Source organism: Ursus americanus, chromosome 13 (assembly GCF_024610735.1).
Source record: "Ursus americanus isolate L20-20 chromosome 13, mUrsAme1.1.p, whole genome shotgun sequence".
Classification (NCBI taxonomy): Eukaryota; Metazoa; Chordata; class Mammalia; order Carnivora; family Ursidae; genus Ursus; species Ursus americanus.
This window is the reverse complement of record NC_142139.1, coordinates 28,837,143-28,853,079: the sequence shown is the minus strand read 5'-3', so window position 1 is coordinate 28,853,079 and position 15,937 is coordinate 28,837,143. Positions and strand designations below refer to the sequence as shown.

Below are 15,937 nucleotides of genomic sequence, written 5' to 3'. Positions count from 1 at the left end.
TAAAATTGATAATATACACAACTACTTAGCAAGGCGTCTGCTACAGTCTCTGTACATCACCACATTAAGATTCTTATTACTGGAAGTGGAGGACAAAAGAGTCAAAGTCAACCCTTTGCACTTTAGAATAGGTTCTTGAAGTCCATTTCGTAGATTATATAATTAAAACCGGGCTTTCATTCGCAAAGGACAAACACTTGAAAGCCATTTTCTAAATTCCAAAATCTTTCCTTTAAACATAAGGAACAAAACCTTGGAGGATCGAGCATGAAGTTTTTACTACATACCATGAAATAGGAAGGATGATTTAGGAGAAATTTCCTGCCAAACAGAGAGATGAGATGAAAGTCCCTCCAGCTAGAGGAAAGCAGAGAAGTGTACATTCAGGCTTCAAAGTGGAGCCTACTCCCATATCTTTGGTAATTTCAAGAGAGGGAGTATGTTCTTTGTTGCTACATGGGAGGCAGGGCTTTATAATGCTCCCCAACTGGGATGACCAGAGGATTTTATATGAAGGTTTTTCATTTCCATGCAGAAAGAGCGTTTGGATTACATCTTCTGTTACATCCCAAAGTTTGGAAACACCTGGTGTGGAGGAAAATCAAGAAATTGTTTTATGTGCTAATAAAGAGCATCTGATCGCAATGAAGGTTACTATATTATAGGAGGCCCGGGGTGGAGGTAAGGAACAAAGACAGTACACAGACATCAAGACCACGCTAGGGGCTCTGGTCCTGAGCAGGGACGCTGTCCACCTACGAAAGCCAGATGGGAACGCTTTACATCAGCTGCAGACACAGAGAACAAATGTGGTCATAAAAGTTCAACAGGGAGTGTGATATAGACCATTGCAATGTGAGGAGTACCCTTGTAAAATGCATTCCCCCACCCCCTCTGCTGTGATGACCTGTCAACAAATTCTTGCTCTCGAAAGGTTTCTCAAGGAGGAGGAGGTTAAGAGGCAAGTGCACAGAGAAGTACATATCGCTGATATTTCTATTAATTAAGAATTAAACCAAAGAGAACATATCAACCAGATGTGACTGAGCTACCTGCAGAAGCCTAGGGACATTTTTAAAAAATAGACTTTAGCTTCTAGAGCAGTTTTAGGTTCATAGCAAAAGTAAGCGGAAGTTACAGAGAGGGCCCATAGAGCCCCCGAGTCTGCACGTGCGGACCCTCATCACAGTGGGAACTCATTACAGTTGATGAACCTACATTGACACATCATTATTACCCAGAGCCCATAGATTACCTGAGGGCTTTTTGAGTCTTAATTTGTCCTTCACTTTTGAAGGATAATTTGCAGGGTACAGATTAAGAGGTTGGTGTTTTATTTTCTCTCAACAGTTTAAATATTTCAATCCACTTTCTTCTTGCTTGCTGGTTTCGGAGAAGTCAGATGTAATTTTTTGTTCCTCTCCTGGTAAGGTGTTTATTCTTTTGGTTTCTCTCAGGATTTTAAAAAAAGAATTAATTTATTTATCAGAGAGAGAGAGAGAGAGAAAGCACGAGCCAGGGGAGCGGCAGGCAGAGGGTGAAGCAGGCTCCCTGCTGAACACGGAGCTTGATGTGAGACTAGATCTGAGTACCCTGGGATGATGATCTGAGCTGAAGGCAGATGCTTAACCAACTGAGCCACCCAGGTATCCCTCTCTCAGGATTTTTTATCTTTCATTTTCCATAGTTTGAAAATGACATCCCTGGGTATACTTTTGTTTGTTGGTTGGTTGGTTTTGGTTTGGTTTTTTTGGCCTTTATCCTACAAGGAGTTCTCTGAACTTTCTGGATCTGTAGTTTGGTGTCTGATATTAATTTAGTTAAATTCTCAGTCATCATTTCAAATATTGCTTCTGTTCATTTACCTTTCTTCTCCTTCCAGTATTCCAAGTCCATGCATGTTACACCTTTTTTAGTTGTCCCACAATTCATGGATATTCTGCTCTGCTTTTCTTTTTACAGTTTTTTTCTCCTTTTTGCTTTAAAATTTTGGAAGTTTCTATTGAGATATCCCAAGTGTGGCAATTCTTTCCTTAGATACATACAATCTACTAATAAGCATTCTTCGAAGGCATTCTTCAATTCACTTGCAGTGTTTTTGATCTCTAGAATTTCTTTTTGTTTCTTCAGATTGCCATCTCTCTATATTGCCCATGTGTCTTGCATGCTGTCTACTTTATCTTTTATTTTTTTTTTATTTTTTTTTTAAGGTACATGTTTTATTTTATTTTATTTTTTTTATTTTAATAATGATTTTTTATTATATTATGTTAGTCACCATACAGTACATCCCCGGTTTTCGATGTAAGGCTCGATGATTCATTAGTTGTGTATAACACCCAGTGCACCATGCAATATGTGCCCTCCTTACTACCCATCACCGGTCTATCCCATTCCCCCACCCCCCTCCCCTCTGTAGCCCTCAGTTTGTTTCTCATAGTCCATAGTCTCTCATGTTTCATTCCCCCTTCTGATTACCCCCTCTTTCTTTATCCCTTTCTTCCCCTACTGATCATTCTAGTTCTTATGTTCCATAGATGAGAGAAATCATATGATAGTTGTCTTTCTCTGCTTGACTTATTTCACTAAGCATTATCTCCTCCAGTGCCATCCATGTTGTAGCAAATGTTGAGAACTCATTCTTTCTGATTGCTGAGTAATATTCCATTGTATATATGGACCACAACTTCTTAATCCAGTCATCTGTTGCAGGGCATCTCGGCTCCTTCCACGATTTAGCTATTGTGGACATTGCTGCTATGAACATTGGGGTGCATATGGCCCTTCTCTTCACTACGTCTGTATCTTTGGGGTAAACACCCAGTAGTGCAATGGCTGGATCATAGGGTAGCTCAATTTTTAACTTTTTAAGGGACCTCCACACGGTTTTCCAGAGTGGCTGTACCAACTTGCATTCCCACCAACAATGTAGGAGGGATCCCCTTTCTCCACATCCTCTCCAACAATTGTTGTTTCTTGCCTTGTCTATTTTTGCCATTCTAACTGGCGTAAGGTGGTATCTCAGTGTGGTTTTGATTTGAATTTCCTTGATGGCTAATGATTTTGAACATTTTTTCATGTGTCTGTTAGCCATTTGTATGTCTTCATTGGAAAAGTGTCTGTTCATATCTTCTGCCCATTTTTTGATTTGTTTGTTTCTCGTGTATTGAGTTTGAGAAGTTCTTTGTAGATCTTGGATACCAGTCCTTTATCTGTAGTGTCATTTGCAAATATCTTCTCCCATTCCGTGGGCTGCCTCTTAGTTTTTCTGACTGTTTCCTTGGATGTGCAGAAACTTTTAATCTTGATGAAGTCCCATAAATTCATTTTATCTTTTGTTTCTCTTGCCTTTGGGGATGTGTCATGAAAAAGGTTGCTTTGGCCGATGTCGTAGAGGTTGCTGCCTATGTTCTCCTCTAGAATTTTGATGGATTCCTGTCTCACATCGAGGTCTTTCATCCATTTGGAGTTTATTTTTGTGTATGGTGTGAGATAGTGGTCAAGTTTCATTCTTTTGCATGTAGCTGTCCAATTTTCCCAGCACCATTTATTGAAGAGACTGTCTTTTTCCCACCGGATGTTTTTTCCTGCTTTATCAAATATTAGTTGCCCAAAGAGCTGAGGGTCCATTTCTGGGCTCTCTATTCTGTTCCATTGGTCTATGTGTCTGTTTTTGTGCCAGTACCATGCTGTCTTTGTGATCACAGCTTTGTAGTACAGCTCGAAATCCGGCATTGTGATGCCCCCAGCTTTGTTTTTCCTTTTCAACAGTTCCTTGGAGATTCGGGGTCTTTTCTGGTTCCATACAAATTTAAGGACTATTTGTTCCAGTTCTTTGAAAAACGTTCTCGGTATTTTGATCGGGATAGCATTGAAAGTGTAGATTGCTCTGGGTAGCATGGACATTTTAACTATGTTAATTCTTCCGATCCATGAGCATGGAATATCTTTCCATCTTTTTATGTCTTCCTCAATGTCTTTTAAGAGTGATTTATAGTTTCTAGAATAAAGGTCCTTTACGTCTCTGGTTAAGTTAATTCCAAGGTAACGTATGGTTTTTGGTGCTATTGTAAATGGGATGGATTCCCTGATTTCTCTTTCTTCGTTCTCGTTATTCGTGTACAGAAATGCAACTGATTTCTGAGCATTGATTTTGTATCCCGCCACGTTACTGAATTGCTCTATAACTTCTAATAGTTTGGGAGTGGCTTCTTTTGGGTTTTCCATATAGAGTATCATGTCGTCTGCGAAGAGAGACATTTTGACTTCTTCTTTGCCGATTTGAATACCTTTGATCCCTTTTTGTCGTCTGATTGCTGTTGCAAGGACTTCTAGTACTATGTTGAATAATAGTGGCGAGAGTGGGCATCCTTGTCGTGTTCCTGATCTTAAGGGAAAGGCTTCCAGCTTTTCCCCATTGAGAATAATATTTGCAGTAGGCTTTTCATAGATGGCTTTTATGAGATTGAGAAATGTACCTTCTATTCCTACACTCTGAAGGGTTTTAATCAGGAAAGGATGCTGTATTTTGTCAAATGCTTTTTCGGCATCGATTGAGAGGATCATATGGTTCTTGAGTCTTTTCTTGTTGATATGATGTATCACGCTGATTGATTTGCGAATATTGAACCACGCTTGCATCCCAGGTATGAATCCCACTTGATCGTGGTGGATAATCCTTTTAATGAACTGTTGGATTCTATTAGCAAGTATCTTGTTGAGGATTTTGGTGTCCATATTCATTAGGGAACTCGGTCTGTAATTCTCCTTTTTGAGGGGGTCTTTGCCTGGTTTGGGGATCAAGGTAATATTGGCCTTATAGAATGAGTTTGGTAGCTTTCCTTCTGTTTCTATTTTTTGAAATAGCTTTAGGAGAATAGGTATTATTTCTTCTTTGAATGTTTGGTAGAATTCCCCAGGAAAACCGTCCGGGCCTGGAGTTTTGTTATTTGGAAGGTTGTTTATCACTGACTCAATTTCTTCATAATTAATTGGCCTGTTTAAGAAATCAATTTCTTCCTGTTTCAATCTTGGTAGTTTATAGGTTTCCAGGAAGGATTCCATCTCTTCCAGATTGCTTAGTTTATTGGCATATAGCTGTTGATAAAAATTTCTAATAATCCTTCCAATTTCAATGGTGTTCGTCGTGACCTCTCCTTTTTCATTCATAATTTTAATAATCTGGGTCTTTTCTCTTTTCTTTTGGATAAGTCTTGCCAGTGGTCTGTCAATTTTATTGATTCTCTCCAAGAACCAGCTTCTAGTCCTGTTGATCTGCTCTACTGTACTTCTGGTTTCTGCTTGATTGATTTCAGCTTTAATTTTGGTCAACTGCTTCCTTGTGCGTGGATTAGGCCTGTCCCTCTGTTGCTGTTCCAGCTTCTTGAGGTGAGAATATAAAAACTGCATTTTAGATGTTTCTATTCTTTTGAGTGAGGCTTGGATGGCTATGTATTTCCCCCTTAGGACTGCCTTTGCAGTATCCCATAGGTTTTGGACTGTTGTATTTTCATTCTCATTGGTCTCCATAAATTGTTTAATTTGATTTTTGATTTCCTGGTTTATCGAGTCATTCCTGAGCAGGATGGTTCTTAGTCTCCAAGTGTTTGAGTTTCTTCCAAATTTTTCCTTGTGGTTGAGTTCCAATTTCAGAGCGTTGTGGTCTGAGAATATGCAGGGGATAATTTCAATCTTTTGGTATCGGCTGAGACCTGTTTTGTGTCCCAGAACATGGTCTATTCTTGAAAATGTTCCATGGGCATTAGAATAGAATGAGTATTCTTTGGTTCTGGGGTGTAGTGTTCTATATATATCTAAGAGGTCCAACTCGTCGAGTATGGCATTCAAAGCCTTTGATTCTTTGCTTAGTTTTTGCCAGGGTGTTCTGTCTATTTCTGAGAGTGGAGTGTTGAGGTCCCCTACTATTAATGTATTTTTATCTATATGTCTCTTTATTCTGGTTAAGAGTTGGCTTGTGTATCTTGCTGCTCCCCTGTTGGGGGCATATATATTTATAATTGTCATATCCACTTGTTGAATACTTCCTTTAAGAATAATATAGTGCCCTTCTGCATCTCTAACTATAGTCTGTAGTTTAAAATCCAATTTATCTGATATGAGAATTGCTACCCCAGCTTTCTTTTGAGGTCCATTTGCGTGAAAGATGGTACTCCATCCCCTTACTCTCAGTCTGAATGCATCTTTGGGTTCGAAATGAGTCTCTTGTAGACAGCAAATGGATGGGTCATTTCTTTTTATCCAATCTGCAACCCTGTGGCGTTTGAAGCCAGAATTTAAACCATTAATGTTCAGGCTGAGTACTGAGAGATATGCCTTTAATTCTGCCATGTTGTCAGTAAAGTCTTTGTTTGTATTGGCTGTGACTTTCTGTTTTGTATCACTCTTGGGGCCTTTTTACTTTTATAGAACCCCCCGTAATACCTCCTGTAGGGCTGGTTTCGTGGTTACGAAATTGGCTAGTGACTGTCGATTCTGAAATGTCTTTATTTCTCCATCAAATCTGAATGACAGCCTTGCTGGATAAAGGATCCTTGGCTGCATGTTTTTCTCTGAAAGAGCTTTAAAAATGCTCCCCCAACCCTTTCTCTCATTCCAGGTCTGTGTAGACAGGTCTGACGTAATTCTGATGCCTTTGCCTTGGTACGTGAGAAATTTCTTTGCCCTGGCCGCTTTCAATACTGTATCCTTGGATCTCATATTTGCGAATTGTACTATGACGTGACGTGGTGTAGGTCTGTCATGGTTGAGCTTGGGAGGGGTCCTCTCTGCCTCTTGGACACGAATTTTTGTTTCCCTTGCTAGATTAGGGAAGTTTTCAGCTACAATTTGTTCAAATATCTCTTCTAGGCCTCTGTTTTTCTCCACCCCCTCGGGGATGCCGATGATTCTAACATTGGATCGTTTCGTTGAGTCAGTAATCTCCCGTAGCCAACATTCGTGGGCGTGGATTTTTTTAAGACCATCTTCTATTTTTATTTTTTCCTGTATTAACCCATCCTCCAATTCACTAACCCTTTCCTCCGCTTCCGTGACCCTGGCCGTCAGAGCCTCTAGTTTTGCCTGCATTTGGCTCATAGAATTTTTAATTTCTGTCAAATTCGCTCTCATTTCCGCCCTTAGGGATTCTATATTCTCAGTAATATTTTCCTGAATACTTTTCTCAAGTCTACTCATTATCTTGACCATTGTTACTCTGAATTCCATTTCTGATAATTTGGTTACATCCATATCTGTTACTTCTGTGGCAGAGGCCACTGACTCACTGTCTTTTCTTTGCTGGGGGGGGCTTCTCCTTCTTGTCATTCTGATGAAGAGAGGTTGCGGGATTTCCAGAGCCCAAAATTATTGACTGGGTCCCAGGCCGTGCCCCTTGTTTTATAGGGATCTTAGAGATGTGGGCTTCTTCTTTAAAGATTTTATTTATTTACTTATCTGAGAGAGGGAGACATACAGTCAGCAAGAACGAAACAGAAGCAGGGGAGTGAGAGAGGAAGAAGCAGGCTCCCAGCGGAGCCCGATGAGGGACTCCTTTCCGGAACGCCGGGATCACGCCCTAAGCCGGAGACAGGAGCTCAATGACTGCGCCACCCAGGCGCCTGGGTTGTGGGCTTCTTGATTTTTCAGCCTGCCTTCTGTGTTCTGGGGGAGGGGCCTGCCGCGCCGATACTCAGGCAACCCTGTTTGGGTAGAGTCTCCGTGTCCCCTGCGAGGGAGGATGGGGATGGGCACTCTCTGAGCCGGTATTTCCAGGCTTTTGTTCTCTGGCGGCTTTCCCTGGCGGCCGGCTATGCCTCTTCTGAGGGTCAGAGCAGCAGAGGCTGCATTGTCGCAGAACAGAGGGATTGCGGCCCGTTCTCCACTGATGTTTGGCCACTTTAACTCTGTTACTGTTGGTGCTGCTCAACCCTGCGGCCGTCCCGGGATGTGCGCACCAACTCGGCGACCCTGCCCTCACTTCCAGGGCCGGCGCGTCTCTGTCCTTTGTGTTTCTAATGCCGCCAGCCACCGGCCGCCCCGCGCGCTCCCGGGTCTCCCGGTCTCAGTCTATGCCCGGTGAGCACACCTCGATTCCGGAGTTTCGTGAGAAGCCTGGTGGCGCGCGCACCCGGTTCAGGGTCTCAGTCTGCTGTTTCGCGGGTGCCGACCGCGAGTCCGCCCGCTCCCCCGTGCAGGTGGCCCGCCAGCCGCCAGCCGCCCCGCGCGCGCTCCGGGAGTTCCCGGTCTCAGTCTGGATCCCGTGAGCACACCGGGATTCCGGTGTTCCGGGAGATGCCTGGTGGCGCGCGCGTTCACGGCTCACCGGTCTCAGTCCGCTCTCTCGGGGGGGGGGGGGCCCTCTGTGAGTCCGCCCGCTCCCCCGTGCAGGTGGCTGCCGCTTCCCGGCGCCCAAACGCGGCGGCTCCCTCCCCCTTCCGTTTATCTTCCGATATCTGTGCACGGTTTACAGCTTCCCTCTTCGTACCTCAATACTCAGCGCTGGAGATGTTCATTTGTAGAGATCCAGATGCATCATCCTGCGTCTCAGGCTGATTCCGTGGTTATTTAGGCTGGTCCTACTTTATCCTTTAGAGCCCTTAACATTTTAATAACGTTTTAACTTCCTGATCTGATAATTCTAAAATCCCTGATGTGTCTGCTTCTAAAGCCTACTTTGTCTCTTTAAAGTGTGTTTTGCCTTGTAGAATGTCTTGTAAATTTTTTTTTCCAGATGCACTGTGCAGCGTAAAAGGAGCTGCTGTAAATAGGCCATTAGTAACGTGGGGAGGGGAGGGGAGGTGTGCGGGAGAGGGGAGGTGTGTGGGGGAAGGGCAGCATTCCATAGTCTTTTGAGAAGGTCTCAGTCTTTTACTGAGCCTCTGCCTCTGGATTGTCAGCTTCACTGGTGCTTCTCCCTCGTGCCCCTTCTCTTTACCCTCCTCAGGTGGGGCAGGAGAGCGAGACTGGGCTGCAATTGGGTCCTTCCCTTCCCCCAGGCCAGTTAGACTCGGATAAATACCACCAGGTGAGGCTGCAGTTAAATAGTTTCTCCTGAGGGCAGACGTTATAAAGGGGAACGGAATGTTCCGGCGTATTTCAAGATGGCTTCTTTCTCGTCTCCTGCTGAAAGCAAGAGAGGATATTTTTTTCTTAGCTGTTTACTGTCAGAACCTGGTAGAACTCTAGCAGGCAGAGCTCAGAAAAGTGTGAGGTCCCCCTGGACTTTGTATCTCTCAGGCTTGTCCACGCAGACCACCAATTCATCCATTGCAGGTTTCATACCCCTGCACTGGTTCTACAGACGTTTCAGCCCCTGGGTTTCTGCTCCGGTAAGTTGTGTTTCTCTATATTCACCTGCCAGTGAATTTGGTGACAGCAGTTTGCCCTGTGACCCCAGTTCCCTTTGGGAATCTAAAAAGAGTTGATTTTTCAGTTCTGCTACTCACTTGTTAGGACAGAGTGGCAACTTCCAAACTTCTATGCGGAACAGGAAACTGAAAATCTGGTTTACATTTTTAAAAGGAGGCTCAGAGAGCACGTTGAACGCGGCGGGGAGAAATACGGAAAGTTATGTTTCTGCACATCTGAATGATAATGGATAAATATCAAACTTGCTGTAAATCAGATTTACGCACACGCACACCATACAACACACACGCTTACGAAGCATCGTCACTAAACCATGACTGTGTTGTGAGGGAGAGCACAGGACTCCTTTCCAGGCTCCTCCTTTTCCTCTTCTGTCTGCGCGGGCCTCATTTTGCAGCAGTTCTCACTCCCACCCCCCTCTTGCCCCAGCCAGTTTAGGACAGAGAAGTCACTTTGTTCCAAAACCTTTCCTTCTAAACTCTTAGTCCTCATGTTTGCAAACACTTGCCGTTCCCTGCCTGCATGGTGTTTATATTGGCGTTGTTTCTCAGTTATGTTCTCTCATCCTCATTCTTTAGCCATGGTGGCGGTTTCTGTGAGTTTCTGAGTTCTGTAGCCCTCTATCCAGAACGAACATCCTTAATCGCACATCTCGCTCCTGTGTTTCTGTATTTGTCCTGCTGTGCAATCAGCATTCTGGACGATGTGTCAGTGGGAGGGTCCTTGTACATCACCTTCGGCAGGATGAGTTGCTTTGTGCCCAGAATTGACCTGAAAGGTGGATCCTAGGTGCCCAACAAGGTCGTGTTTCCTATTGAAACATGGCTGTTCCCTTGTCAGCAGCAGCTGCAAAGTGTTAGCTCTTAAATATTTTCCTTCCAATAATAGATAGGCAGCAGGAGTTCTGTTGTTCCCACCTAAAGATCTAACATAGAAGTGATGATACTTTTCATTATGAAGATTGAGAATACTGTTTCGTGGTGTTCATTCTTCAAAGCAAACTAAATACAGTATTTCACAACCAAAAATCGATTGCTTGTTATTGTATTCAATTTTCAATACTTTTGAGTGCATTTGGAAGGTATGAACGGTTAGTCACCGAAGAAGTTAATTTTCCTGGTTGAGGAAATCTAATCACAAAGGAACCAAATTCTAGTTTCACACACCAGTTTTGATTACCTTTCTACAAGCAGTTAGAATGTTATTTTCAAAGCTGCAGAGCAATTAATGGCTAGAACTGCAGGAAGTATTTAATTGAGTATTGATTTAAGGCCAAGCTGTTGTTTGGCTGAGGCATTGCATTATAATTAATGGACCTTAACCAGAGTTTAATTTTTCTACACTATACCTGATTTTTAAGCATTATAATAGCAACCCTCCAGTAATCCATAGAGGGAGACTTGAATATTTCCTATTAACTTCTTAAAATTTTGAGTGAATTTTTAACATACCCAGAAGACTTCTGACTTTTGATGTTAACTTCAAAGTCTATAGCATGTGTAATATATTTAAGATTAAATTCTCCCATTGACATATTGCCAATTAGTCAATAAGTTCATTCATACAAATTTAATGCAGGGTAATGGTACTGATGGCATGATTTACTGAGGACTATGCCTTATACTTCCCTGGAGTTCTTTAGACAAATAACAGCTTTTCACTTGTTTGAGATAGTGCTGAATGCCTAAGTAATGCTGAATGCTTGCTTGAAGGGCAGAGGATGGGGAAAAATTCCTTTTAAGGGCTCATCCGTAATAATACTCAATGATTAGTCCCTATAGAATGACAGAAATATATGAGTTTGTAAGTTTGAAAATTAGCTATCTGGTCACTTTATGATTTGGCATATTACTTAAAATCTAGCCTTGTTACATTTAAGATGATAACTTGAATTTTTATTAGTTTAAATACGTATCAAATGTATAGCATCATTGGGATCTATAGGTATCCAAAAATGGACAAAACACAGGAATGGCCCTCTATGCATGTTGCAGCCTGTTTTGAACACAGACATTGCAGAAATAACTAAACCGTATGGGAATATGTAATACATACTGTAATAAGGAATAACCTACTAGTTAATTTTTTTTTTTTTAAAGATTTTATTTATTTATTTATGTGACAGAGAGACAGCCAGTGAGAGAGGGAACACAAGCAGGGGGAGTGGGAGAGGAAGAAGCAGGCTCCCAGCAGAGGAGCCCGATGTGGGACTCGATCCTGGTACGCCAGGATCACGCCCTGAGCCGAAGGCAGACGCTTTAACGACTGCGCTACCCAGGCGCCCCAGCCTACTAGTTAATTTTAAAAAGCGTTTTTTTTTAACAGATTTATCAGCCATCTCATTTTCTTTGTCCTACTTACAAGTCATTACCTTTCCCTCCAGTCACTATTACCACTAAATCCCCTTAATTTCCAGGCTTATCAACCTTACCCAAAGGTTGCTGCGAAGAATTCTGCGTGCAGCGTAAAGGTTTCCGTCTTTCCAATCCCCTCTTGCTATCTTACCATGTGAGACTTGCCGTTTGTTTCCGCTGTGGGGTGGTTTGGGGGTTTGTTGTAATCCCAGCGGCAATTTCAAGTCTGGCAACTGCTACTCCGTTTCCGAAGTGTGGAACAGCTGCTTTGTGTCAGCTCCCCTGAGGGCTCGCACATTCGGGAAAAAGCAATGGAACACTTGCAGGAAGGGTTATACTGGCTGAATTTTAAAACACTTCAGTGGATTCAAGACTCCAGTACGTTTTAACGATCGTGTAGCCCAGAGCATAATTGGTTGATCTATCAGAAAGTAGGTGTTCAGGATTAACCATGCGGATTTTAGCTATGAGTCACTGAGTGACCTTTAATTTATTCTGCATCTTCAAAATTAAGTGGTGTGAAGAAAAATAAGGAGGAAGGTTGTGGATTTATTTCCATTTCAGATCAACCAAGTCATCTGCTGGTAAAACAGCATAAAAACTTAGCATGTGTATAACTGTATTCATTTTGGTCACTAATCAGTAGATCCTAGGGGGTGGAGCTGTGTTGGAATATGTATGTACTGATGAAAAGGATAATGCTCATCTTTTTGTGACTGTATTTTATATATAACCAAGTCTGAACGTCACTTAACATTTGCAGAATCGTCAGTTCACTTAAAGAATTTTTCCTCCTTACACCCTGATATTTATTCACTTGGACTTCATTTGACATATACGATGAAAATTCAAAACCTTTTTTGAGTGTGTGTGTTTGTACGACTTAACTGGGCCCTCCAGCAATGCTATAGGAAAACGATTTTCTTAAATACTAATTATCAACAAACTGGTTCCAATACAATTGTGCCTTTTATTTTTGTATAGAAATGTTTCCGTAATGAACACAAAGAACTATAACTGTATGGTAGTACCAGAGGAATTCCGGACTCTGCTCTTCTCTCTGTCTGACTGAGTTAGAGACTGGGAAGCAAACCTCGAGTGAGCCGCTGAGAACATGGCTTCATCTTAGCCAGGATGTGGACATCTGGGCCTGAAAGTGCTTGTGAATGATACAGTTACCATGCAGGGCACAACTAGGGTAAACTGGGAAAGGACAGGCATCTTGTTCAATGAATGAATAAATGAGGGAGTGAATGAATGACAGAATGAAAGAAGAGCCAGTACTGTTGTTGACCACCTGTGTTTTCTCACTTCTCGTAGCGACTGGGGAAATGTAATCAAGGAGAGCCATCTAAGTAGCAATAGCAGTGATATCAAAAGAGTGTTTGAACCCTCATGGTAGAGGCACTGGAAGTGGAAACCCAAGCCACACCCGCATCCCTTCCTTGCCAGGGATTCTGTAGAGATGGAAAGGAAAGCAAAGCACAGACTTCATCTATGATATCCCATTTCAAAGCCCAGTATACTGCTTTTTCTTTTTTTCCATATAAACCATAGGTAAATAACTTCAGGTAATAACTTAAGGCCTCAATTTCCTCATCTTAAAAAGAGGATAATACTTGTTCCTATGTCATAAGGATGGCTTAAGTAGTAAATGAGATACTTTATGTAAACTATTCAGAATAGTTCTTGATGCAGGGAGTCTACTTGGGATTTTCTCTTTCCCTCTGTGCCTCCCCACCCTTCTTGCTCACTCTCTCTCAAATAAATCTAAAAGAAAAAGAATAGTTCTTGACAAATTTGAAGAATTTTCTAGTAGTCAGCAATTATCATCATCTTCATCATCATTATCATCATCATATCATCTATGAAAAAAAAATTTTTAAGTGGGCTCCATGCTCGGCATGGAGCCCAACGTGGGTCTTGAACTCATGACCCTGAGCTCAAGACCTGAGCTGAGATCAAGAGTCAAGTGCTTAGCCGACTGAGCCACCCAGGCACCCCTCATCTGTGGAATTTTGAATGTTTCATCCGTTTCCCTTCTGTAGCCTTTTGAATTATTTTTCTGAAAATGATCACTGTTTGCATTTCTGATCGCTGGTATTGTTATCCACTGTCCATGTTATTCTGACAGTCACTCATTGCTGCTCTCTGGTGTTCCAGCTCTGATGTCGTTTTCCCTTTCCTTGTGTGATTCCTGTCCTTTTTCCTCTCTGCGATTTCCAGCTAAGGGAAGGGATGTCCCTATTCTCCCTAGTTTCAAGGCAGGCCTAGCTTTCTCAGTTTTTTATAATGCCTTGATAGTAAAACTATACTAATTAGCCTTTCTCTTTCTCTTGTAGATCTCTCTCAAGATCCCCAGGAATTGGTTGGAAAACTACCAGTGTGGACACTTAGAGTGTTGCATGCACAATGACCTCTCATTCTACGGGTGCCAGTCGGTGGCCCTGGCCAGACCTCAACCGCTGTCTCCCACTCAGGTACGTTTGCTCATCACTCAGACCACACCTTAAGGTTTGAAAGAATCTCTCTCCCAAACCTTTTATTTGAAATTCATAATTTTGGTACTGTACGCTCCAACTGTTACTTCAAAAGATCGCTTTTTGATTTATCTGCACTTGCTACTTCTTCTGTACATAAAGGAGGCAGAGTAGAGACATGGGCAGTTTAAAAGCTCAGGCAGACACGGATGTGAGGGAGCGATTGCAAATGCAGGAGTCTCAGAGCCTTGAGTTTCAAACTGAAGCAAACTGCTATGACTCTGTTGTGTCACAAATATGCATAAGAATATGAGGGAGACCACTTGAAGACCTATGGAGATGTTCTGCATAATCACTTTGTTCAAGGGAACCCCTATTCCATTGACCCCTGAGGTTGGAAATGGTTTAGGGAAATAGCACACTATAAAGACATTATAATGACTGACCTTTCAACATGTATTTAGTTTCTCTATGGAGAACTTATGCTTTTGACTTTTATGTGAGTCATTTTGGAGAGGGTGAGTGCAAATCTAGTTAGTGACCAAACAGGGAAAAATGTTTATTATTTTAATAATAGAAATACAATGGAGTAGATTAAGAGAACAATTCATTACTCCGTCATGAGAGATTTCAGGAAAAAATTGCCATCAGTTGAACAGAATTAATTTGAGCATCATTATGAGTATGCAAAATTATGTGAAAGAATGGAATTCATAGAGAGGCAGAAATGATAAAGGCATGCTCCAAAGCTACAATAGTTCTCATTCTTAAAAGGGATATGAAAATATGAAATAAAGCAATAACTTCGAAAGCAGATGTATGACACTGTGTGTGCCGTTCCATTGTTATAAACCATAAAAATGTTCCACAATGTAAATGTTTAGGATACTTTTATTGAATTACTGCAACAATAATAACGTGCCACGAAAGAAAGGCATCCATATCTATGCTAATTAAGAAAAGGCAACACACTGTAACTACTACATAAATCATAAAATATTCAGTTCATGTTTGTTGAGAATCCAGAGAGGTTCTGTTTTAACTTTATAGGTGCAATTTGGCTGGGAAAGAGGTATATGTGAAGCAGATTGTTAAATGCTCTTTTACTGTTACTCGCTGTTTAACAAGGTGCTCCAGAATGATGAGAGGGAAGGACAACTTGGGCTTGAAATACTCTTTTAAATCACTTTGATGAGTTTGAAGAAGGATATTGACTCAAAAGGAAGTATTTGTGCTTTGCAAATCACTTTGCTGAGTTTAAGTCTATTGGGTAGCTCTTGACCAAGGTGATGTGGTTAAATAGTTGGAATGGTTGGCTTAAGTTTGGTCGTACTTATTTTTTATCTGTGTTTTAAACTCAGAGTGAAAGACTATAATGAGACCCATAACTCATTCCTTAAGTGGCCTTAAATGTATCCTACCAAATTGTCATTGTTCTTTCTACATCCAGGCATGGGGGTACTTAACTATACATGACTGAAACATGGCATTTCTGCGGTCACATCTGAGAGTTCATTGAAGTGATCTGATAAGATGTACTGGAGATTTCCTCATTTGTTGTTTTATTTCTCCTTTACAATGTCAATATTTCTAGTCTTTGAACCAGACTTTATGTTATAAAATTTTTTGGACCCTGGACTTCACATTTTCTGAGGAGCACGTTTGAATTACTTTTGCTTTTGTGACTTGGTGGATAACAACGTTTGTTCCTTAATGTCTTCCCCTTTCATACTGATC

At 41.7% G+C, this 15,937-nt stretch overlaps 1 protein-coding gene across 3 annotated transcripts in view; it reads left to right on the top strand.

The window, feature by feature from the left end:
* Window positions 1–8,855: 8,855 nt before the first annotated feature.
* The window catches only part of LOC148109070 (uncharacterized), a 170,780-nt gene continuing 163,698 nt past the window's right edge, over window positions 8,856–15,937 (top strand). The window contains exons 1-2 of one of the 3 annotated variants that reach the window (XM_087866446.1): window positions 8,856–9,326; window positions 14,063–14,200. In XM_087866446.1, coding sequence (XP_087722572.1) covers window positions 9,099–9,326; window positions 14,063–14,200 — 366 coding nt within the window. In that variant the 5' untranslated portion in view covers window positions 8,856–9,098. The remainder of the gene's footprint in view (window positions 9,327–14,062; window positions 14,201–15,937) is intronic. The other 2 variants (XR_015726494.1, XM_087866447.1) reach the window with 2 other exon arrangements.